Source organism: Notamacropus eugenii, chromosome 4 (genome assembly GCF_028372415.1).
Source record: "Notamacropus eugenii isolate mMacEug1 chromosome 4, mMacEug1.pri_v2, whole genome shotgun sequence".
In the NCBI taxonomy this organism is placed as follows: Eukaryota; Metazoa; Chordata; class Mammalia; order Diprotodontia; family Macropodidae; genus Notamacropus; species Notamacropus eugenii.
The window spans coordinates 462,131,428-462,158,089 of record NC_092875.1 but is presented as its reverse complement, the minus strand read 5'-3'; the positions used below and the strand labels follow the sequence as shown (position 1 = coordinate 462,158,089).

Here is a 26,662-nt window from a genome sequence, read left to right as displayed (position 1 = left end):
CTAAGCATTAAGCAGGTGTAGTATATTAGAAGCCCAGTTCTCTATATTTTCAACTGCAAAATATAGTGCCTCCAATTTACCCAGCACATAATGTACTTGCATTTATACTGTAGAAATCTTTACTGCACTATGTCATCCTGGTGGCTTTAACATTTTAAATTAAGATGACACGCTGAAAAAAGGTACAAGATTACTGGTAAAGGACGTGGCTGTTAAATGGAACTTAACTCTGAATAAGATATTCAAATCACGTACTGTGCAGGAAGTACAACTATATGGTTTGTTAAAGTTACATGTTTCTCATTTGCTCTAGGATTCGAAAATCTGGCTGATCACATTTATTTTCTTTGCGAGAGGAAAGTGCTTTAAAGATTTCTTTCACCGAGATGCCTACTTTTCCTATCTCAGTGGAAAGTATAATACTGAAGAAAGAACAGGTTTTTTTCAACTATTACTCTTCAGCAGTATTTACATTCAGAATGCTAAAAGCCACGTCCTCTCATTGAGCATGTGTGGGTAGAAAAACAATTCATTTTACATTAATAAATAATAGACTTACAACATGAGACTGCCTCCAGAACTGGACAAGGAGGGTTGTAAAAATGTAAGGTTATTTTAGTACAGCCACATGCAGGACACAATCCAAAATAGACTACGCTTATACTGTATAATTTCAATTCACTTAAGTGTCGATAGAGTTCATGGGGAAAAGAATTCTGGTAACTCCATATAGCAGAACAACAGTTACACCTTCCTTTGGTGTTTTGTTTCCCTTTTGATGCACAGAATATTCTGGAAGTCATAGATTTTCAACAATGACAGTAACACCCTCTTAATTGATCAAAATTTGATTTTATTTGCATTTTATATACATCTCTTAATTTTAATATACACAATCATATCATCAAATACAAAGAAAACAGTAGAAAGAAAAAAATACTGAAGAGTAGAATTTTAATTAGAAGAGATCATTAGGAAGAGATCCTAGAAGTACCTAAAAGTCAAGAATTTTCATTATTCTGAATGAATAACAAGTTCTCTCTCTCTCTCTTTTTTTTTAAAGACCTTTAATCACCTAGCTTTCCATTTTCTACATGGGAAGAAAACTAGATCATCACAGCATAGAGAAGAGAGAGATCAAGTCTCCAAGTCAGAAGACTGGGTTAAGTCCCATGATACGTCCTGGTTTGGTGACTCTGGACAAGTCTGTCACTTGAGCTCTGAGTACTCTAGATAACTCTCTAAACTGTAGAGAAGATTTTTGTTGTTGTTGGTCATCATTTACAACTGTTCATGACTCCATTTGGCTTTTCTTGGCAAAGATGGGGAAGTGGTTTGCCATTTTTTTCTCCAGCTTATTTTATAGATGAGGAAACTGAGGTGAACAGGGTTAATTAACTTGCCCACGGTCACACAGCTATTAAGGGTCTGAAGCCAGATTTGAACTTGGGAAAATGAGTCTTCCAGACTTCAGGTCCACTTTATTCATCTCACCACCTAGCTGCCTTTTATAGAGAGCATAAAGACTCTCATAGATAGAGGAAGTTTCCTAGGTGCTTCCTACACCAATGAAAGCATAAATCCATCCCTTAGCTCTACTCTGTCTCTCAAGCTAACCAACATTTATTAAGCACTTATTACTTCAGGCATTTTTGCTAAGGACTAGGGATACCACACCAGCGAGGAGGTAGGGAGAGTGAAAACAGTTCCTGCTCTCAAAGGACTTTACATTCTGATGGGGGAGACAACATGGAAATAATGAGGTCCATGTAAGATATGTGCAGAGTAGACAGAAGCCAGTCTGAAAGGCGAAGGCATCAGCAGCTGGGATATCAGGAGGTAGAGTAAGAAGGTGGAAGCCACAGGGCAGAACATTCCAAGCAAAGGGAGGGAGGCTGTAAAGAAGGGGATACTGGGTTCCAGGAACTGCAAGTGAGCCAGTGTATCAGGAACTGTAGAGAGTGTGGAATGGGACAAAGCCTGGAGAAGTCTGAAGAGGTCAGATTAGGAGAAGCTTTACAAATTTCTAAACATTCTTGTTAGATTACCTGACTCGGAGTCAAGGGTGCCTTTCAGCAGTGGGACAAAGTCCAAGTATTCTCTCGGCTCCTGAGTTTGGCATTTTTATATCAACATTTATTCTATGCCCAAGACAGTTCATGGCATTCCCCTCTTCCACTATCACAATGGCTACTACAGCTCCTCCTTTTCATTGCAAATGTTTTATTACTTCCCAGCTTTTTACTTTCCACAAACATACAGTACTTACAACCTCTAATACCTATACAAAACAGTGCCATTTTTGTGTATCTACACACAACCTATGAGTAAAACACTGAAGAAAACCTAGGGCAGAAGACTATCCTCATCAATCGCAGCCATGAATTCTTCCAGGTTTTGCTCATCTTAAAGATGAGCATTATGGATTCATAATGACCTGCCAAAGTCATTAGGTATTTAACATTTTATTATTCAGTCTCTTGGTAGGAATATTTTTGACAATACAATAAAACTATATTAATTCAAAGGTCAATATAAATTAATAAAAACGAATTGTAGAATATTTAAGAGAATGTTATTAAATTTTTATTGTTCCAAATACATATGTAATAATGTCAACTTAGTATTAACCACAAAGGTTCTACCAATCCCACTTTAATGACTATGCAATTGATTTGTAATTATTATATTAGTTGTATGTAAGACAATCTTAAGAAAGTGCTTGAAAATTATTCACTCTCTTAAGGAGGGCAAATATTATTCCCCTATATGATCCAGTTTATACTACTAATTTGCCTAAGAAACCTTTTCTCTCAGTAGTACAGGAGTAAAATATTACAAAAATTGAATTAGCAGAATCTGAATTAGCAAAGTTTCAGTGTCTACGAGAAAAAACAACAAGGAACAAAGAGCCTGTCATATACACTGTAAAACAAACATAGATGATGACAAGATGCCACTGATTTTAGCACACTTCACTGGAGGAGATGAAATGTATCCAGGTTCAAAGACTCACCAACACTCCTGTCATGCAAAAACATCAGGCTACTCTGACTGAGGATTTAAGAAACATCTCTGCATCAGTTTTGCCCAATATTCAAAAATAGTCATTTCACAAGTTCTTATTCAGTCGTGTCTGACTCTTCATGACCCCATTGTGGGTTTTCTTGGCAGAGATACCAGAGTGGTTTGACATTTCTTTCTCCAGCTCATTTTAAGGAAGAGGAATCTGAGGTAAAGTTAAGTGACTTGCCCAGGGTTACACAGCTGGTAAGTATTTGCGGTCCAATTTGAACTCACGACTTCCTGACTCCAGGCCACGTGCTCTAACCACTATACCATCTAGTTTCCCTGTTCTACAGGTATTGGAAGGCTTATTTTACATATATTTACAAGAAAGAGGTTTCTAATTGTTGACTAAGTAGAGGAAATTAACTACTACAGACACTCCTCTGATATAAGGCTAAATATCTTTCAGTTTATCTACTGAGCTAAGGGGGAACATTTTTAGGCTCAGGAGGTAGTGTTTAAAATGATTATATAGATGGATTATAAAGGCCCTCTTCCAGCTAAGCCTGGAAGAAGCTCACCTGTAAAGTCCCTTTGTGGTTTCCAAAAACAACAGTTGAGGACAAAGGGGCCTGTGGAAACCCTCAAAAGGGCCATGTACCCTGAAAGTGCTAGTATACTTTTAAGCTTTAAAAGCTTAACTGCCAATTGGGAAAGTAAGAATTAAAAGCTTAAAACTGTACTAAAACTTTTGGGACACCCTGTATTTTCCCTCACCTTAAGCTGTCACCATCAGGGAAACTATCATTGCAGAGTCATGAAGGACTCTCTAAGCATCTGTAGAATAAGGGAGCCACCTTGCCCTTGCTCCAGGTGCTCTGAATGTTCCTCTTCTCAATGTAATTTCAGTTGTGACTAGTGCAAAATATAAAATTTTTCTCCACTGAGAAAAATTTTCAGTAAAATTCAGAAACAGAAGTTGAAAAAGTTCCATCCTCCATACAGATACAGATCAGATATTGTATCCATACAGATACAATAAAGGCATTCACATAAATAAGCAGATTTGAATGTCAATATGTGTTCACCCACAGAGAAAATATGTCAGGATATTTCCATATGTCAGGATCCTTTCCCATTTCCCATTTCATGGCCTATTCCCTGGCATGGATCAGGTTTTTCAATACTGAGGCGGGACTGTGGAGAGATTCTCCAGCAGCTCCATAATCACGGCTGGCCATAGAGACAGGCTGCAACCCTGCTCATGGTGTAGCTTTCGCCTTGGGTTGGGATTGGGAGCTCGCACTTTCTGCTTCTACAATGGCCACAGAGGAAGACTGTCTGCTACATTAGGATTCCACAAGGACTTTACAAACGTTTCAACCAAAATTAGTATAGAAATGGGGTGAAATTTGGTAGAATTACTGTGAAGATTAACATAAAGGAAAAATTTAGGGAGGTGTGAGGTTTAACATTTGTATTTAGGAGTTAAAAGGTAAATGGGTTAATGAAGTCCACAAACATTTATTAAATGCTTCCCATGAACCAGGCACTGGGTTAAGTGCTGACACTAAAGAAGGGGGAGGGGAGTTAGGGTTGGGGTCAGACAGGTTTCCTGTGGACACAAATGGAATTAGGAAAAAGACCATCTTTTGTTTGTACTCACTAACACTGTGCAGTTCTATCCTCTTAGCAACATGAACAAAGGTAACAAACTTTACACTTAGTTTGTATTTCCCCACAGTAGTAAAGACTAAAGAGTAATTGTTTCTCTTTTACCCAGGAACCCTCAGGGTCTTCTCTTCCCAGTTTGATTTTTTTTATTTAAAATAAATTTTAAAATAAATTAAATTTTATTTAAGGCCATCCCTTGAGTAACTTAAAGAAGCCTATTCATTGAATGGGTGTCTCACTCAAAGAGAGAATGCTATAAGACCTTAGCCTGAAAGGGCCCGGGTCTCCCACTGCATCCTGGGCCATCTCAAGTCATCCTGATGCACCCAGATGACACAGGAGGAGAAAGTGAGGTTGGTGACCTTGCACACCCCTGCCTCACTCAAATCCAAGTCAACTGCAAGTCATGTCATCCTCTTGACGTCACAGTCCTCTTTGAGAATGAAGGACAAACACAACAACAAGCACGTAATAGGTGCGTAGGGAATACTTAATTGACTAAGAAACATTTGGATCCAGAGACATGTGAAATGCCACAAGATGTCAGAGGGCTCAGTCCATAGAGTGGTCAATATTTCCTTCTTAGTTCCTATGCCTGTGGAAGCTTAGTGAGCCTGCTTTCCTGCAAATGCAAGGGAGAGGCTCTACTACCCTTTCTCCCACTTCAGAGAACAAACAAATAGCCTCCAAATGTTTCCTGTCAGCTTACTGTGTGACAAAAATTTTTCTAGTTGGCTTCTGAGTCAGAACTAAGTTTGCATACAAGTTTCAAGTCACTGATGTCTTACTCTTTTCCTCAGTTGGAAGAGCCATCAGGGGTCAAACAAATGTGTCGCAAAGTCTGTCATATATGCAACAGTCCTAAGGAACGATGAGTTTGACCCAACCTAGCTAAGCAAGGGAGAGCCTTGCCCACTGGTTATGACAAATGCACAAGTGAAGTTGGAAGAGGGAGAAAAGTACTCATGGGACAGAAAGTTCTACCTGAAGTGTAGCCATCACTTTAAAAATGAATCCACTCTCTCCAGGGACTGAGGGTGATTCCTAGTGTGGGGAGGACAGGATTATTGTGCTTTCTAGTCCCTTTATAAAAGCTAATTCATGTCAGGTTAATTGTTATTGGGCAGATAGATGGTAGAGTTAAGTTATATTGTGGAGGGAGAAGGGAATGAATGCATTGGATGGGGGCCTGGGAGCAATAGTTTTAGAGGTCATAACCCTTCAGGATTAACTGAGGAGGAAGTAAGAGCTGCCAGCTGGGAGAGTGAGCCTAGAGTCTGCACTGTATCAATATATATTAAGAAGTTGGAGTGCTCATTGGAAGGCTACCAAGCTAGCTGTAGATCCACTGAGATAAAAATAGTTTTAGTTAATTATATAGTTATAATTGATCTAAAATCGAAACTATGAGCTTAACTGTAAGTAACAAAAATAAATGACAAAAATTAGGCTAATGATGATTTTTAACAACATTCACTATACTAACGTTTTAACTGGCAATACTTAACTTTTACCCACTTTTTCAGAATGGTGTGGTGGGAGGAAGGGTCACAAGACACATAATTGGAAGTCAAAAGATTTGGCTGTGTCATGAACGGTACAATCTCAGGGTAACCTTTTTGGGTCTCATAAGTTTCCTCATTTACAGAATCAGGGGAATGGGCTAGGCAATCTCTAAGGTCCTTGAAGCTTTAAATTCATTAAAGATTTTCATGAGGAAAAATTATGTGATGAAGAAAAAAGCATAAGGTGCTTAGGAGTCACAGTGAAAGTATCATTAAAAAGTACAGACATACATTTTTTTTGATATTTCCTAAAATTTCAGAATTTTTTACCGAATTATAATGCAAATTTATATTTCATAGAGGCCTTACCTGGTTAGGTATTCTCAGTGGTGGTCTTGGACCTCCAGGGTACCGAGGTGACATGAAAGGCTATTAAAAAAAGAGAGCATATAACACTGCTGTGAAATCCAAAAATCTAAGGGTTATAGCTTTAAGATATTTATCATACTATTTTTATATACTGCTACCTTTTATAAAATAAAACCTCTTCAGGAAACTAGTATCATGTCACCTAAGAGATATGCTTTGAGACTTTTATTGAAGAATAAGTGAACTCTGACTATACCCTTAATATTTCATAGGAATTAAAATACGCATTATCATTAATGGGGAGGCACAGGGTGTATGTGTGTGTATGTATGTGTGCATGCGTGTGCTCAGGCTATTATGCATTACAAACAAGAAATTACAGAATGATACTCAGTACATAGGATGTCATTAAATATATGGTCAAATAGGAAATGAAATGGTCCCATAGTGAGAGTAAGGCATAACTGATAGGCAGCCTGTGTTCCATCTGGTATCCTGGACATGTTACAAAAACTCCAAGAAGGAACTAAGTACCTGTACAGTCAACATTTCATGGGAAAAGATACGCTCCAGGGTTGTGCAGGAAGAGCAGACATTAGCAAGAGTACATCTATCAATAACATCGCAGATCCTTGGGAGTCACTGAATTTAATGATGATAGTCATAATATTAATTTAGGGCCAATTCTCTGGTTTAGAGGGAAGACTTAAACTCAGCTCTCCTGGCCCTCCAACCACTTCTTTATCCCATATACCACACTGCTTCTTCTCTGCCCTGGCTGTATGACTCTGGGCAAGTCATTTCTTAGTGCTCTGGGAAACCCTTTAAGAGTGTATGTGCCCAGGAAGATATGGATATGCACTGACGGGAGTGTCCTCTTCTGGGAGGTCCTGATGCCAATCACATCCTAGGTCCAGTGCCTCTCTCTTTCTTCTTTGGTTTAGCATTTTACAGTCATCACAGGATCATACATTTAGAGCTGACAGGTCCCTTACAAGTCATTTAGACCCTCACCCTCATTTGACAAATCAGGAAACTAAGGCCCAGGGAGTGATTCACCTAAATATCACATGGGTAGTAAGTGGCAGAGATGGTAGGATTTTATATAATTACTCAGGAAGCTGTCAAATTTTAATTTCACTTTTTATTACATAGGCATATGTGTGTCTGTGTGTGCGTACCCACACAAATGATAGTTTTTCTTAAACTTTTGTTTCTATGACCAGACAGAATTATCAAATATTCTACCTTTATCCTCTATTATTAAGGGTCTAACCAGCAAAAGGAAATTTTAAATTAAATGCACAATTTGGTCCTCTGCTCAAGATTTTGAATTGTTCTTAGGTACTCATTTTATATATGTAAGAATAATGTTTCTTAGCTTTCCACTGCAGTCCTTGTCTGACGTCTCAAGGTGGTACACAGGCCTGGGTTTGGGAAGGCTGGGGCAATGGAGAGGCTTCATGGCACAAGCTGGTACCAAACTGTCAGAAGGGCAATCAAGCTAAATTCAGAGGGACTGCTCAGGCTGGCTGCAGGGGAATGACTTTTTTAGCCATAGAAACTAGTAAACAAATCATCTATAAAGTTGTAGAACACCCACACCTACAAAATGAGTGATCCTTGAAGAGGATACTTAAGAGGGAGTTACCCATAACAAAAAGAAATTATGCAAAGCTTTCTTTTGTTCCCAAAGTGGGAGAGAGCCACAGACAAATGGGAGCCATCCTTCCCAGGTTGCCTAACTACTATGTTCCCTGGAAGAGGTCACCAATGCGATGGAATGCCTCAGACTTTTCTCAACCCCCACTACCTTTTGATGGGGTACGTGGGTTCATGTGCTTGGGCCCCAAATCTAAAATCACACTTCTCTTTAAAAATCACATTTCTTCCTAGCCTCACAATACTATCCCAAGCAGTTTCTCCCCAGCCCAAGGACACAGCCTGTCCCAGCAAAAACTGTTATGTCCTTTCCTGATACAGCAACCAGCGGCACCTATAGAAATTATTAGTCTGAACCAACTATGTACTGACTGAACGGGCTGTACACGGAGTCACAATGACATTTACTACTCACTGACCAATCCTATGTGTCCTAGACATAGACATACACTCCCTTACATTTATCTTGTATGACATGACATTGATGGGAGCAGTCTGGTATTTCTGAGTCAGCCCTGACCTCTAGTGATGTTTCAGGCCTAAAACTGCACCTCCAGGTAGCCCTCCCTTGGGCTATTTCCTGATAAATTTGATGTAAAATAACTGTGCAGTAGATACCAAAAGTGCATGTTCCTTTAAGAACTGACCACTCCTTAACCACTCCCTAATCCCACCCCCAAACACCTAATTAGCATATTAGGCACCAGCTTTACTGTGGAATATCCAAATAAACTTTACCTCCACCCCTCTAAGGTTGCAGGTTCCCTAAGAACTCTCACTGGCCAAAAAGCTTCATAAATCTTTACCTTGACTTCAACAATGCTTGAGTCCAAGAATTCTTCTCCAGGTGACCAGCTCCTGGTACCCTGGTCTTTGTGGGGGGTCTCACACCCCCCTTCCAGCCCTCCTCACTTTCACTGTTCTTTTCCCAGGTGGAAATTTCACAATAACTAGCTGGCAATCAATTGCTAATTGCAAGAGAACATTTTATTCTCTCGAACCACTAGGTTGTATGTTAGTTTTATTATCTATCCTATTCAAATCATGAAAAAATTCTGTCCCCAAATTAATTTCCCCAAAGTCAATTTGCAATTTTTATACAGTTCCTTAGTTAAGACTTAAGAGTATTATGCATTCTCTAACTTTCACATTCATTTGTTCAGTGCAAGAAACATACTCATTTATGAAAATTCATTCTTAAATATCTTGTCCTAAAAGTCAATTCTTTTGTCCTCTGCTCATTTACTTCCCTGCAGTATAGCAAGACATGGGTCAGAAACAGTTCATCTTTTTACTTTTCTTATTTGCAAAAATGTCTTAGCTTCCTGCAATATTTTGAAACTATTAAGAATCAAATATTTTATTTGATTCCATGTTTATGTAAAGTTGTATAACATCTCTCAAAAAGTGTTATTTCAAGGAATTTATCTGTTCAGATTATAATTGAAAAAGCAGTTTGGGAACATGGAAAAATAAAAATGGATAACTAAATAGTACTATGTTATTTAAAGAATTTTACTGTGAAATACAAAAAATTCATGAAAATTATGTTAAATATATTACTCAAAGTCAAATGGTGAAAAGTTTAGAAGGATCTTGGAACAAAATAAAATTTCAAAAAACTTTTTCTTCAATGTTCCTATTCATAACTGAAAGATGATCCAGTATTAATTGAATGAAACTTTTAAAATGAGAAATTTTTCATCTTAAATATGGCATTGTGGAGTAACGTATTCTAACGGTATTTATTGTATCCCTCCTACCTGACCACCAGGTCCCATCATGGGATTTCTGGGCTTGGAAGACAGGAACCTTGCATGTGGTGAGGATTGTGAACCAACCATCCCTAAGGAGTAATAAAATCGGGGAAAGGGTTCAAAAGAATTGTTCATCTCTCTTTGTTTTTGCTCTTGTTTATTCTTGCTTTCACAAACTGTCATTGTGTATTACACTGGAGAAAATTTGGAAAACTACTTCTGCATTTGGGTTAAACTACTATAAGCACATGGGAAATAAAGTAGAAAACAGTCGTCCGGGTCATTCAAGTCACATCTACTTTCAAACTAGAGGGGAAATTTGAAAATGTTTTATGGTACTTAGAACACAATACCTGTTGAGTCATTATTGGTACTGAAATAATCTGGTTCAATTATCCACTTCTGAGGGGTAAATGGTGATACTGGGGCACCTGGGTCATGTCCTGCCCAAGACACATGAGGTCTATGTGACCCTGGACCAGTTGCTAAGTATCTGTGTGTCTGAGCCAATTACCTAAAAAAGCAACTTGCCTAACCTTTGCAGATCAGCTTTGGGTCTTGGGAGAGGGGGTTTCCCTCACTCCCTTACACTGAAGGAATCACAGGTTCCAGTGTCCCTCTTCCCCCCTCACACCACACTTTGCCTGTATAGACAGAGCATCAATGTCTAAAGTGAAAGGTAGATTACTTATAAAAGCTACAAAGGATATATTGATATTTGCTTTCAGATTCGATTCAAGGTGCAAAAATAAACATGAAATCTTATACTATGAAAGTCTTTATTTAAATGACAAAGTCCCCTAAACTGTATACTGGTAACAAAAATACTTATCAATTGATATTTTATCAATATAACATCTACACCATTACTCTGGAAAGAAATCCTTTTTTGGTTAGGAGTCCTTGCCTATGGGATTTTTATTTACTTTTGTTTCACCTCTATTACAGAGGTGTTTTTAAAAAGTTTTAATGTTTTGTTTTTTTTAAATCAAGGTCTTTGCTTGAAATAGTGGTGTTGTTAGTGTTGGTGGTGAGCCAGTGATTAAAAATAAGTGTTGGCCTCCCCCAAATTCTCAATGCTTTGATAAAATGTTGGATGGAGAACCAAGGTAGGTATGTTTTAGGTCCAATTCTACCACTGACTCCATTACTTTAAGAAACCAACAATCTCTCTGGGCCTTTGTCCTTTATCTGTATTTGAGGCAATTGGACTGGGCCATCACTAAGGTCCCTTACAACTTTGAAAATCCTTTAATTTTCCATTAATTAATGCTATAGTCCTTAGCATGACCATTCACTATAAAGAACGTACAGAAGATGCTTGATAAATATGCTAATTGTACATATTTTTTCTTCTTTTATGGCTTCAAAGAGAACTGATTTTTAGCTAAATAACCTAGGCAGGGTCTCTTGTTCACTGTGAGCCTAAATAAATGTCAGAAAAGTTTGGAAAAGTATAAACAACTGATGCTTGAGCTTAGGGACTATGAATGATGAGCAATATGGCTTTATTATTCTTTGAAGTTTCCATGCATATAGATGGTGAGTTAGAGAATTGCCACAGCCATCTTGTTTGTACAGGGCTAGCCTTGAGAACAATTAGAAGAAGCTTGAGTGGTGGGATATGAGGAGTATTCACATAAATTATCACCATTAGATATTTTTTGCTTTTTTGAGATAGAAGTAACTTATAAAGAATACCTTCTTGCCTATGCCAGTATCTAAGAAATAAATACATAAAAGAAGGCATAATACTTGGTAATTTTTAAGCTGTTTGGGAGCTTATATTCCTCATATGTGCTACCTCTTTTAGTGAATGTGAGAGAAGAAAAACCTCCAACTAATAAGGAGAAAATGTTCTAGGTTTTATTAAAATTATTATTAAATTTTTATTTTAAATATTAATTTATTTTATTAATTAATTTATTAAAATTATTATTAAAACTACAAATATAAGAAAAAACAGAATTTTCAATCAAAAACAAGTATAAAATGTAATTTCTTCTTCAGAATTCCTAGCAATCCTCTATACCACAGCACAAATCTGAAATTTCTTTTAGGGTAGAACTTCATCCTATAGTGGTCCTAGTAAGGCAGTAATAATAATAATGCATTTTGTTATGCATTAAAACTTTGTTTCATTGCTTAAAAATGTTACCGCCCTTCTGCAGCTTTAACATGATGTTAGGTTTACTTCTATTTAAAAAAGGCTCTGGTATTTGCTGCGTAAGATTTTTCCTAGAGGAAATATTCTCAAAGTACCAACCCCAAAGACTCAAAAATTAGTAGGTAAAATAAGCCAAGACATACAGCCAATTAAGAAATTAGCATGTGGCAAATAAATAAAAGTTGCAGTAAGTGAAGCCCATGTGTGTGTGTTTGTCCTTCACTGCTGAAGAGGACCATGCCATCAGCGAAACGATGACATGACTTATCCTGAGGTTTTTTTTTGAGTGAGGGAGGGCTGTGCAGGTCACCAGCCTCACTCTTCCTCCAGAGCCATCTGAATCTAGTGACCAGATATTCATCAGGATGACTGGAGATGACCCAGGATGAAGCAACTGGGATTAAGTGACTTGCCCAAGGTCACACAGCTAGGGAGTGTCAAGTGTCTGAGGTGAGATTTGACCTCAGGTCCTCCTGACTCCTGCACTGGTGCTCTATCCACTGCGCCACCTAGCTGCCCCAAGTGAAGCCTATATAATTTTACAGATGGTATTAATTTAGTTATCACTAGATCTTATATCAAGATAATAAATATTACCTCTTAGTGTCCCTAGGTGACTTTCTAAATCTAAGTGACAGAGAAGTTATTGACTTGTATTGGTAGAAGGAACTTCTTCACCTAGAATCTCCTTGTATTAATGAAATCCAAAGGCCAGTCCCTATCCTATCCCTTCTTGTAAACAACATATTGTTGGGTTTTGCTTCCTAATCCATTCTGCTACCTTCCTCAATTTAATGGGTGCCTTAAATTTCACGTACATCCATAATTGCTTGTTTTTCCTTCAAACAAATTCTGTTCTAATATTTCTTTTCCTTGATATCCACCTATCCCTGGTCTTTAGAAAAGAAGAATAAAAATGAATCAGTTTTCAGCATTAATGGTTTGTCATACTTAAAAAAACTCTTGATCCCATTATTTCCCCATTCCCTTTCCTCCCAAACTAGACTCTTACTGGTAGAAATTGTACTTTTCTCTCTTTCTGTTGCTGTCTACTTTTAGTCTACCTTCCCCAGTCCAATTCTTTATGTTTAAATAATCTTGTGTGGCATCTGAATTCCAAGAAAAAGCTGTAATTTCCTCTTCATTCCTTTCCTAGGGGTGCTACATAACCTTTCCTTTAGTTTGCTTATTGGGCCTTCCAAACTTTTTCTTTTTTTCTTTTTAAAAATTCTAGTTGTGGTTGGTACACAATTATTCTGGAGTTTTATATGAGGCTTCCATGATACCATGATGTCTTCACTATATTCAAAGGTTTTTGTTTTTTGTTTGTCTTCCTTAATCGTTTCCTCAGTCAGAGTTGGAAAGCCAATAGTGTCCTTTTTGCTGTACGCTTTTTCCTTCCGAGACTGTATTAAGGACATTAATTTTTCCCCCTTTTGACTTTTTTTTTCATTTCCTTTGGAATGCATTTTAAATATGCATCTTAATGTTTTTGGAGTAGTCAAGGAAATAGCTGGGTTCTTTTGAAAACTTTCACTCCATTACCTTGCCTGAAGCTACCCCTGAATGGGTTCTACTTGTGGAAATTGTGAGGCTGATCTCTTCTGAATGGTCCCAAAGTTTACTAGACAGACTCAGTAATGCCATGGGGCCCAGTGTAGATATCATATTGTCATAAAAAAATAGCAACATCTGAAAGACCTTCCCATCAAGAGGGAATCCTTTTCATATAATGCTTTTTTTAATTAAAAGATGTTTTTAGCACTGATACATTTTGTTGAACGATTTTATACATTTATATATATATATATACATAAAATCACATTTTTACTATTTATATAATTAAATATACTATTGCTTTTATAACAGAGAACCATATTTGCATGGTACAAATCCAAATGGATAATACATATTTCTTATTATATCTTTTATAATTTGTGCATTAAAGAAGTAAGACTATACCCATGTTCGTTGCAAATGAGCAAAGAAATTGGATCATTAAGTCTCCCAAGTAATGCTTTCCTGAATATGCATTTTCAATATCAGTCCACCACTCTGGAGTGAACAGAATATTCTTATCAAATGGCAAATATGAGTGCACTGAAAGTAACACTTAATCTCGTGTCTTCCCTTATAAAGTCATATGCATAGAACATGTACTACTAAGAAAGAGTGTAAAACAATCCATGTGCAAAATACATGTTTGATGATTTAAGATCAATAAGAGCACTCAGTACCCTTATTTAAAAAACTCAGCTTTGAGATAGAATTATAATTTTTTTTGCATTTTTAGCCTAAGATGTATAAAATAACACCAAGTGAAAGAAGTAAAGTGTATTCGGTGTCACAAGTAAAGCCAGGAAGATAAATGGATGGGGAGACAGAGATACGCTTAGGCTAGGGGGCAAAGTCTTTATTTCTCCTTACAGCCTAGTCAGGTTCCTGATCTTTTATGTGAAGAAACATTCAGTCAAAAGTACAGGGACTTTGGACTCATTCTTATGCCCTTCATTTTATAGATGTGATAACAGTTGGAGAAAGGTCACATAGCAACTCTGTGGAGGGCCCTAGCTTTTGACCCATGCATCTTAGTGCCTACGTCTGTGCTATTCTGCCCCATGCTGCTTCTTCCCAGCACAACAGAATGCAGGTGATGGGAAGTGATCCATGGACCTGCTGAAGGGGTTTCTTGGGGGAGCGGCAGAGGAGGAGGCAGATCTGACTGTGATGGCTAAGATATTAAGGAAGCAAAGGAAAATTCTCCTTTCGTTTTTGGCTTTTCTCTAAAGATTAGAAATTATTACCAATCCCTAGAATACTTTCACAGAAAAGATGAGGCTCAGAAGTGCTCCCTTGAAACTCCCTATTTGCTGAGGGCCACCAGCTTGGTCCAGACAGATCTTTATGGTCTTTAATAACCTTTTCCCTCACATACTTCATGTGTTTTTTTGTTTTTGCAACTCTCTAATGAACTTATGTAATAGCGTTATCCGTATATCTTATTTCCATATTAAACTGGGAGCTTTGCCATCGTGCTTTGGTATACCGTAGGTATTTAACAATGTTTATTGAATGAATGAATGAATCAAACACTAGGAGTCTTTCAAACAAACAAACTTGTGATTCTTACAAATGTAACTCAAATCTCAGGGTTGAACCATTCAAGGTCAAAGGGTTAACCAGAAACGTGTTTTCAAGACCAGGCGTAGGGAACGAGCCTGTATCCCTTGCTAATGGAGAGGCTGAGTGAGGCTGTGAGGTCCTTATGCTTGGGAGTCCTGAGCTTCATCTGGCCAATTCCACTGGTTATTCCCACTAAGTTTGAAATGAAAATGGTAAGCATCCAGGAGCAAGGGATTACCGTGATACCTAAGGAGAAGCTTCTGTGCCAATTAGTCATGGGAGCCACAGCAAATGGCCACTGTACTTCTAGCCTGGGTATTACTCAGGGAAGGAAGGAAGGAAGGAAGGAAGGAAGGAAGGAAGGAAGGAAGGAAGGAAGGGAGGGAGGGAGAGAGAAAAAGAAGGGAGGAAGGAAGGAAAGATAGGCGATGAGAAAGGGAGGGAAGAAGGATTGAAGGAACAAAGGAAAAAAGGAAGAGTAAGAAGGATGTGTACTTTCTAAAGGTCATAAGCACATTTTCTCACTTTCTCAGAACTGCAGTTCTACATGTATATATGGGGAGCAGACAATAGATGGCAGACCATTCTCATGGTTAGGGACATTCTCACATGGCAATGCCAACTATAAATCATAGGATTTAGAGCAGGAAAACACATTAAAGAGTTCCTAGTACAACACCCTTATTTAATAGATAAGGAATGCAAGAAAAATTTAAAAGGCTTCTATAAAGTCACAAAAAGATGACCTTGCAAATAGCTTTCCCTTTGACTCCAACTGTCCAAAAATGGTGCATTCCCAGTGCCTCAAGCTGCAAATTTATTCATTTTTCCAACATTTATTAACAGCTTTCCATATGTTATACTATGCTAGGGGTTTCAAAGACATAGGGGACAAAGACTCTGCTCTGTAGGAGCTTATAATATAACAAGAGGAAAGACATATACATAAATAACTACAATGCAAAGGAGATGGAAATAGTATAAAGGAGAGAGACGCAGGGTAGACTCAGTTCGTTGCCCTGCTAATTGAGGTCTGATCCTGGAACAAAATGAGGTTCTCTGGGGTCATTCAATATGAAACCAAAGGAAGTTTACTTAGCCACAGCATAGAAAAGATAAGCAACAAGGATATTCCAGTACTTAGCTCTGGTACACTTGGCCCCTCTCATTTTCACATGGAAACTTCTCCGATCAGCAGGTCATGGTATGGTGACTTATTTGGTTTTGGGACATCCACCAAGTCTGAAGGGTCCTGACTCCATGTGAGTGGACCGTTTTATGCTCTCAGGTGACCAAGAAGTCATGCTAATATTGCCAGAGCCTACCATCTGGGACAATCAAATCCTGGGGAAAGAAGTATGAAACTAGCCTACTTCATGTTGTGGGGGAAGAGGGAGTCCTAGGAGATACTGATGTTATCACAGAAAGGTTGCAGTAATCTGCTATGAGAAATTGGTGATAGTGGTGGTTGTGGTGGGAAGAGGTCACTTTTAATTGGGCTGAGTGAGGAGGGCTTTGTGGAAGAGGCAAACTTTCACAAAATAGATGGACTGGGTATGAATTAAAGAAGATGGAAGATAAGGTATAGTTTAATTTGGTTTTTATCATGTAACAAAAAAGTATAGTTTAAAAATTCATTGTTTATTAATAATTTTTCTAAACTGCAAGTCTTTTTATAAAGAAAAATGCATTATTTATTTTAGAAAAATTGGAAAAGTCTGCTTTCAGATACCAATAGATTTCCATATTAGTATATTTATACTTTTACATGACAATTTACAAAGTAATCCAAATTCATATATGTAAAAAATGGAATGGATAATATAAAATAAGTGGTACGAATACTTAGAATCCTTCTTAAAATTCTTCTTTCCTTTTCCTTCTATTCTTTCAGCTTCGTGATGACCACAGAATAAGGTGACAATATTAGGTGTTTTAACAGGCTTTCTTGGGAGGTTATAAAATTAAGTAGTCAAAGTTCTTATTCTACTGACATTTGTAGGCAAGAGTAAAAGAAAAAGGTATTGATATTATTGAAAGAATTAAAATACTTGTAACATCTGCTCACACTTCATTTTCTCAACTCACACCATCACTGGTAGACCAAAGAAGTGACAGTCACTCTTTCAAGGATTCTAGGAGTAAATGAGTGAGTATCCTCCTAAATGCTAGCTCATGTGACTACCAGTGTACTTCCCCTTACATGACCAGGAGACTTGGCTCTTTAGCAAAGGCATTTACTCAAATGCAACAGCAAGAAGAAAACCTTTTCTCCAACACCAGAGGCACACTCTCCAACAAACACACGCATAGACCAAGAGAGGGAAAGAGTAGGCTCAAACTTAAAGTACAATAGTAGTGACAGTCACAGTTAAGGAACGCATGTGGCCAAGGCATATGAATGGTAATACATTAAACTGAGTCTCAAAGAACAGGCAGGAATACAGAGGTTACTATCGGCATTGATGGAAGGAACTCTAAAATCAATGACATCACAGGAACAGTTTGAGCCTTTGATTACATATCTGCATTATATTCTGGGACATCATATACTGTAAAATAAAGAGTTTTTATGGAGTTGTTTTCTCTAAAATTATTTCTCATTTATTGGATATCAAATATCTAGCTCCTAATTTAATTAATCTTCAATTAATTAATTATTTAATATTTATGTTATAAATATATATTATATATGTATTTAAATATTAACATCATTTAAATAATTTAATAATTAAAAATGAATAATTTATTAAATTAATTTAGTTAATTTAATTAATTAAAAATTAAATTAAGTAAGAATTTAGTTCTTATTTAAATTTCATTATGGATAAATATGTACTCTTAACATGAGAAACATACAAATCACATACATTTCTTCAAAAGAACTGATACTCTTACAATCATTAAGACACTTCTAGTTCTGAAGTAAATTTTAGTATAATAAATTTTTTAATTTAAATCAATTAAAAAGGGGAGAGAGTACAGAAAAAGCTATATTTGCATAACTTGGACTGGAAAGTCACTTCAAGAGTCAAATATTTTGTAGAGGATATTAAAGAATCATGTAAGAGGCAGTTTAGATAACATCTAATATTCTTTCCAATGCTAAAGTGCTGTGAATCTATGAGAAACACACAAGGACATTGGTATTCTACAACTTGGTGAATATGTGAATAATTGTTCTAGTTTATCCATTTTCCTGTTACTTGATTTATTTTAAAGTTCACCTACCAATGAAAGGTCTCTGGAAACACGGACAAGTGCAAAAATCAAATACAATGATATTATAGTGAATGAGGGTTTAAATAATGGTACTTTCATCTTTGTAAAGGGTTCAAAACCAATTAATGATTCTCCTTAGGTCCCCCCAAATGGTGCTAGATTTGGTATTCTTTAACATTCTGGGAAAAGTTATGAATTCCTACGTGGAAATTTGGCAAAGAATTCCCTATTTTGAAATATGTATGGCTAAGTTCTCTAAAGATAAAGTTATAAGTTATAAGACCCAAAGATCCATTCTGCCATAAATGGGGAAAGTAAACCTGTTTGAAACACATCATTGGAAAATCAAAAGGGAATCATTTTCTCAAAACAGTAAGCTGGTCATACCCAGATAATGAAACAGTCAACTTCTTAAGAAATAACTTAAAACTGTGATGTAACAATTCAGAAATTTCTCCAAGTTTTATTTCAACTACTTTCAATCAATCCCTCCAACTTCATTTCCATAGTGTATGTGAATAAAAAAAGTTTATTAAAAGGTTACTGAATCAATTTTTTAAAAAGTATTTCAAATATTTCATTTTTCCCCATGAATAGTCATGGGTAGTTAAGGGGTAGAAGATATAGTGGTGATCCATTTTAGAGGCTGGTACTACTGATATTCTAAATATTATCACGACATTTAAAACTCTTTTACTCTTCAGGTGGTATACTATTCTGAGATTAGTGGTATGATATACAAAATACATAAGACGTTTCCAATTTAACATGATTTAATGGACAAAGACAAATATAAATAGTCAAAACTGAAAATATAAATGTAATACATATACTCATTAAACATAATGGGGGTAAAAGAATGGATTATAAAGACCTAATAATTTTACTTACAAGAAACAGTTTAAAACAAAGATTCACACAGGTTTAGAGTGGTTATGGTATAATTTATCAAACCTTAGCAGAATCAAAAAAGTCTGCACTGGTAATTCTTAATCAGATAAGACAACAGTAAAAATAGAGACAGTTAAGAGAGACAAGGAGAGAAATGGTATCACATGTAAAGGCATCATAGATAACTAAATTATATAGGCATTAAAAATACTTACGCCAAACTGCATAGCCTCTAAGTACTTAAAGAAAAAGCTCACTAAATTATAGGAAGATCTAGGTTAGTTAATAATTGTTAGAGACTTCAACGTATTTCTTTTAGACTCAGACAAATCTAGTAGAACAACTTATAGGAAATACAACTTATAGGAAATAAGTAGCGATTCACAACAGAATATTAGTAAAACTAGATATTCTTAACCATTTGTAATTACTGAATGGGAATAAAAAGATATAGTTTTTAAAAAAAGTATTGTATGGTACCTGCACAGAAACTGTCTATATTCTAGAGTGAAAAAAATTATAATTAATGGGAAAAATATGAAGTGTTCAAATATAAATGGAGAACAAAGTATGTAACTCTAAATAATGAATGGATTAATCATGAAAATAAAATTACAATAAAGAGACAGTCTGGTAAATTGGATTTGAATTCCAGCATTATCACTAATTACCTATGTGACCAATTAACAAGTCAATTAACATAAAGGCCTCAGCTTTCTCATTTATAAAATGAGGGGTCTGGACTCAATGACCGCTAAGATCTCTTCTGGTTCCACATGTATGATCCTATGAAATGGTATACCAACATTTGTAGAATTCAGGTAAAGCAAACCATAAGGAGAAATTTTCTTTCTCTGAACTACTATTATCAAAATATTAATATTATTAAAAGGACAAAAGGAAACATCAATGAAACTGAAATCAACAAATTAAAAACTTCTAAACAAATACCAAAATTAAAAAAAAATAAACTCTAAACAGAAAGAAACAAAATTGAAAATAAAGTACTACTGAGATGATAAAATTTGGGAACAATTTTGTTTTTTAAATATAAAAAGCATTATCTCATTTGATGAAAAAAGGAGAGGAAAACAATGATTTGCCAAAATCAAAAATTAGAAAGAGGAATTTACAAGTAAAAAATTAAAAAGTACTAAAAGTTATTATACACTTTGAAATGCCAACAAAATGGATAAGTTAAATGAAAAATTATGAATAATATATAAAAATACAAGGTGTCCCCAAAAGTCTTTGTATAATTTTAAGTTTATGAACCCAGTAAAATATCTCAGAAGAATAATATAGAAAATGAAAAACTAAGTTATACAATCTCAAAGAAAGAAACTGAGCACATTATAAATGAGTTTCTAAAGGAAAAAAGCAATAACCTTAGATGAGATTTTTTTTACAAGTGAATTCTATGAAACATTTAGAGAAAAATTAATCCTTATAATAATAAACTATATGCAAAAATGGAGACAGAAAATACCTTACCAAACAAACCCTTTTCCATAAGATAAACAAGCCAATGACATTAGAAAAAAAGAGAAAGATAAAACTGAGAAATAGAAAATGAAAGACTATCACTAATTAATATAGATGTAAAAACAATGAATGAAATAATAGGAAAGAGGCTACACAATTAAACACTACTCATTATGATCAAGTTGGATTTATAACAGAAACCTAAATAAACCATATTTTTAACAAAAAAAAATCACATCTATATTAACAGATAAAGAAAAACAGCCTTCCACAAAATACAGTTCTAATTGATGCAAAAAATTCTAAAAAGCAAAGGAATAAGTGGATCTTTCTTCATCTATTTAAAGGCAAAACCTAGTATCATCTGCGATGGAGAAAATGTAGAAGATGAGAAAATGTAGAAATTTCTCAATAAAATCAGGAATAAAGCAAAGATGTCCATTATCTCCACTCTTATTTGATACAGCACTAAAATTGAAGGCAATTTACTAGCAATAAGAGAAGAAAAAGAAACTGAGGGAATAAGATTGTTAAAAATAATCTGTATTTGCATATGCTAAGACCTTTAAACTGTTAGGTTCAATGAAAAATTAATAGAAATAATTGAATTTCAACAAAGTGATATATGATCAACCATTAGAAACCATCAGTCTTTTGATATCTTACTAATAAAATCAAGGAAGAACTAGGAAGAGAAATGTCACTCAAAACAACAAAATGCAAAGACGCAAGTGTAATTTACATATCACATGTAATAACTACAAAATATTCTACCAAAATAAAATTACCTAATATTTATAGAGACATCCATTTTCACCCATGTTTTCCTAGGACAATATCCTTTTTCTACTACATAAGCAGATTTACAAGTACAAAATAAATGCCAGGGAGTTAGAAAAAAGAGACACTAAAAATCAAGGCAGCAGAAGATGGTGTAGAAGAAAGTGATGACTCTGTGAGGCAAAAGTGATGAGACCGCACGTTTTATGGATGGCAAACATCCAGGGTAAAGTTAGGGAGGCAGGAGGTAGAGCCCCAGGTGTGAAGAAGGGACAGAAGGCCTACAGCATGAGAAGGAGAGTAATGTATAAAGAGATTAGAACCAGCAATGTAAAAGCCAAGCAGAATAGCTTATGTTTGATCTTAGAGGCAACAGGGTGCAAGTGAGGTAAACCACCTTGGCAGTTAATACAGAGAACGGACTGCAGTGAAGCAGGGAGACCCTTTAGAATAATGTTGCAATAGTTCAGCTGAAGGCTGATAAAGACCTGGAGTAAGATGGTAGTGGCTGTGTGAACAGAGAACATGGAAAAGATGCAAAAGATTTTATGGAAAAAGAAAATTGGCAAGATACGCCAACTGATTGCATTAGGTAAGATAACTAACTGGTTAATTTAATCATGACCACCAAACCTAATCATTCAGGTACCAAGGGGGAATTTTAAGGCTGAATAATACAGCTTAGCTTTAGTAATACAATTTCATTATATCCCTCATATATGATCTACATATAGATTTTATTATATGCATATAAATACATTTTCATTACATACATACATAAAGCGTACAATTCAATTCAATAAACATTTATTAAATACTTACTAAATGCCACGTACTGTGCCATTAGGGAAACCAAAATAAAATACAATATAATAAAAAAAAAAAGGCAGTCCCTGCATTCAAGAAGCTTCCAATCTAATGGGGAAATAAAATGTAAAAAATGAAGTTGAAAAGAGGGGAGGAGTGCCAAGGGGCACCCCACATGAAGGCATGTTCTGTGGAACAGAAACCAAGCAGAGCCACTGATGGAGAAATGGAGAGTTGCTTCAAAAGTGCTGAGCCCTCTCTAAAGGAAAGCTTTGGGAGCAGTCTTGAATCGGGGTGGGGAGAGACAATTGAAGGAGTTGAGAAAGTCGTTCTGTAAGATGATAAAATTTCAGGTGATCAGCTTATTTTGGCAGAGGCATGATGCTCTGTGGGGTAGAACCAAAGCAGAGCTGCTGATGTATATATGTGTATATATCTATATCTATCTATCTATATATATGTATTAATCACACACACACACACACACACACACACACACACACACACACACACACACACTTTAACTTCCAGTACTTATCTCTATTTTTCTTGTGTCAAGATGGGTTTAGATGGGAGCTTAAGCTCTTTTTGAAATTTATCAATGTAAAATTAAGGTACAGTTCACAAATTAAACCACTAGCCTACAGCACTAAAAGTCATCTTGGTATCCAAAAGAAGAAACAAAAGACCACTGCACTAGAAGACATTTTGGAAATAATCTAATCCTATCTCTTCTTTGAAGAAAAAATTGATTCTATAATATTTATGAGAGACAGACTCTGTTTGAATGATTCCATTGACAGGAAACCCAACTAGGTGGTGCAGTGGATAGAACTCTGGGCCTGGAGTCAGGGAAGACCTGAGTTCACATCCATCCTCAGACACCACTTGTATGATCCTGGACTTAACTCATTTTGCCTCAGTTTTCTCATCTGTAAAATGAAGTGGATAATGAAGTGGCAAACCACTCCAGTATCTTTGTCAAGAAAACCCCAAATAGGGACATGGAGAGTCAGGCATGACTGAAATGAATGAACAGCTACAACTGGTGGGGAACTCCTAACTTCATGAAGGGGCTCATTCTGTGGGTGTAAAACTCTAAAAGCTGGAATGTTCTTCTTTATGTTGAACTTAAATCTGCTTCTTTCCTAATTTGTTTTCGTTCCAAATCTGTCCCATGAAGTCACATACAACACGTTAATCTCTCCTTCCACAAAAACCCCTCAAACATTTGAAGACTGTTACCCTACCCTGCTTGCGATTCCTGCCCTTGTGTGTGAAGGTCCCCAGTTTTTTAAAGTAGTTTTCACCAGTAAGGTTTCAACATCTTCCTTACAATCATTTCTCACCCTCCCATCACTTCTATCCAGTTTTTCATTTTTTTCTTTTAGAAATTGGGGGGCTCTGGTAATCAACAAGGATAGAGTAAATCTATAATTATCAAGGAATTGATGAATAATAAAATAAATATTTTAAAGTGGACATAACATTAATCAATGAAGAAATCTAAAGTATTTATCTAACGCTTCCAAGTTTAGGAAGCATTTTCCTAACAACTATATTATGAGGTAAGTAACTATTATCACTGTATATTAAATTTATCACGTATTTAAAAAGAAAAACAAGTTGTATGCAGTAGATATGTAATCTCATTACAATCCTTTCTTCTCTTATATTATGCAGGGGAAAGTGCTCATTTTAGTTGTTGTTTGTTAAGTTGAGAATAGGAAAAATGAAATAAAACACGTAAATGTAAGTATTATCATTCCATCTTACCCAAGTTAAGGAAGCTGGGATAGACTCTCTATGGATTAGCTACAATTTCTCCCGTCTATCTTGGACACTGTTGCTTGCACTCTTGCCTCCTTCTTTGAGCTATGAACCTCTTGATAGTAGGGATTATGTTTTGCCTCTCTTTGCATCCCTAGTACTCTGCACAATGCCTCCTCACAGGAAGACAAAGTAGGAGGATAATAATCCCACGTAAGAGGTGATCAGAGCCTGAACAAGGGTGACCCTTAAGATCCTTTGGGATCCTAATTCTGCCCTGTATAATTCACCAATGAAGTACATCACTTCAAGGTTAATCAATGTCCTTCACAACTTGGTCTCAATCTCCCATTCCATTCTTATTACCCATCATTGTTATTCAGTTGTTTGAGTCATGTGTGACTCTTTGTAATCCTATCTGGGGTTTTCTTGGCAAAGGTACTACAGTGGTTTGCCATTTCCTTCTCCAGTTCATTTGACAGATGAGGAAAGTAAGACAAACAGGGTGAAGTGACTTGCCCAGGGTCACACAGCCAGTAAGTATCAGAGACTGGATTTGAACTCAGGAAGCTGAGCCTTCTGACATCAGGTCTAGCACTCCATCCACTGTGTCATCTAAATGCCCTTATTACATATTACTACCTATTCAATAAACTCTAGTGGCTCTCTATTTTCTCCAGGATCAAATACAAAACTCTCTGTTTGGTGTGCAAAACCTTTCATAATCTCCCCTCTGTGCCACCACTAGCACCCTCCCTTGCCCTCCCCCTTCTACTCTGCTCTTACTATACCTTATTCTCTGCTACACACTCTGACTGCCCTTGGCTTACACTGGCCTCCTTGCTTCTCTATGAGTAAGACGTTTCAGGCATTTTTTTTGGCTGTCGCCCATGCCTGAAATGCTCTCCCACCTTACCTTGGTCTACTGGCTTCCTTTAAGTCCCAACTAAAATTCCGCCTTCTGCGGAAACCCTTTCTGAACCCTTCGTAACCGCAGCGCCTTCCCTCTCTTTATTTCCTATTTATCTCACATACAGTTTATCTATGCACATTCATTTATTGTCTCCCTTAATAAATTGTGATCTCCTTGAGGGCAGGTCTTTGACTCTTACAGACTAATGATTGCACATATAATTAATCAAAATATCACACAACAGAGTTGTTTTATTATAGCTTTTTCTTAGGGATCCTTGCTGGTATTCTGTATCATTAATTCTCTTTCTAAATGAGCAGTGACCATCTATTTAATAGTCCTCTCTATAATTTTCCCAGACACCGAAATTTAAAAAAACAAACCCAACAATTTTAGTTCTCAGAATCTAACCCCCCCTCTCATTTGAAATGAGAACATTCGTGCATTCCCAGTTTTTTGGCATCTCTTCTGGCCTACATGATTAAATAAAAACAATGGTAGTTTCTTGTTTTGTATTATACCTTAAACTTTCTTTGCTTCAGGATTTAATTCATCTAAGCTTAGAGACTTTTAACATACTTAAAGCATCTGGGTGTACCTTGATCACATCATCACATATTTTGGCTTAAATTCTCTCTTAATAACGTTTGTTCTGCACATTTCTATTTGCCAATCATTTTTCTTAATGACATATATTGAAGTAAAATAGAGACTGACTAAACTTGCTCTTTCTTAAAAGATGTGAAGAGATTAAACTTCATAGCAACAAGCTTAATATTCACAGTATCTGGAGAGAGTATGAGTAAAGTCAAGGTAACATTTCTGTAAATCAATAAAAAGTAAACGCGAGGGGGTCAGATGATCAATAAGGTAGTGTAGGGTTTTTTTGAGCCACATAACAGCTAGAAATGCAGCACACACATACAGTACTTAAAATATCAGCAAGAAAAAGAAAAGACAGAAATCTTTTTTCAATACCACACAAGATAATCCCTACTGAAACAACAGTGAAGGATAAAGCACTTAAGGTTCCCACTCACCTCAACCATGATTGGTCCTATAAACTGCAGAACTATATGACCTTACAGAAGATTATTTTCCTATATCTCATAAAGTTGGAGAACATCAATCCTGCCAAGCTATGTAAGGACAGAGGCACAACCGTGCTGTGGGTCTGTGTGCATCTGTGTCTCACAGAGAAACGCCTTATTAACGAGAGAAAAGGGAGTCTCCAGACTTACAGATCATCTTTTCTGTGGGGTTTCCATTGTTCAGAGGCCTGGTTAGACCCCCACACTCCAACATAAGGAGGCTGAATTTGTGCAGACTTGGGGGTTGGCACAGAATAAAGCATCCATCATGATGGTGGGAAAAGGGATCAAAAACAGAGGGGAAAGAAGTTAGTAACGACCTATTAGGTGAAGAACAAAAAGACTGAATGACATATTAAGATCAATAGAGAAAAGTTGGGTAAAAGCCCCAGTCCCAAGTAAATGAACCAACAATAAGACCCCCCAAAAGAAGAAAA

At 36.3% G+C, this 26,662-nt stretch overlaps 1 protein-coding gene across 9 annotated transcripts in view; it reads right to left on the bottom strand.

The window, feature by feature from the left end:
* The window catches only part of SSBP2 (single stranded DNA binding protein 2), a 402,471-nt gene that overhangs the window by 64,669 nt on the left and 311,140 nt on the right, over positions 1–26,662 (bottom strand). For all 9 annotated transcript variants that reach the window (XM_072606240.1, XM_072606243.1, XM_072606244.1 and 6 more), the window contains one exon: positions 6,558–6,617. In XM_072606240.1, coding sequence (XP_072462341.1) covers positions 6,558–6,617 — 60 coding nt within the window. The remainder of the gene's footprint in view (positions 1–6,557; positions 6,618–26,662) is intronic.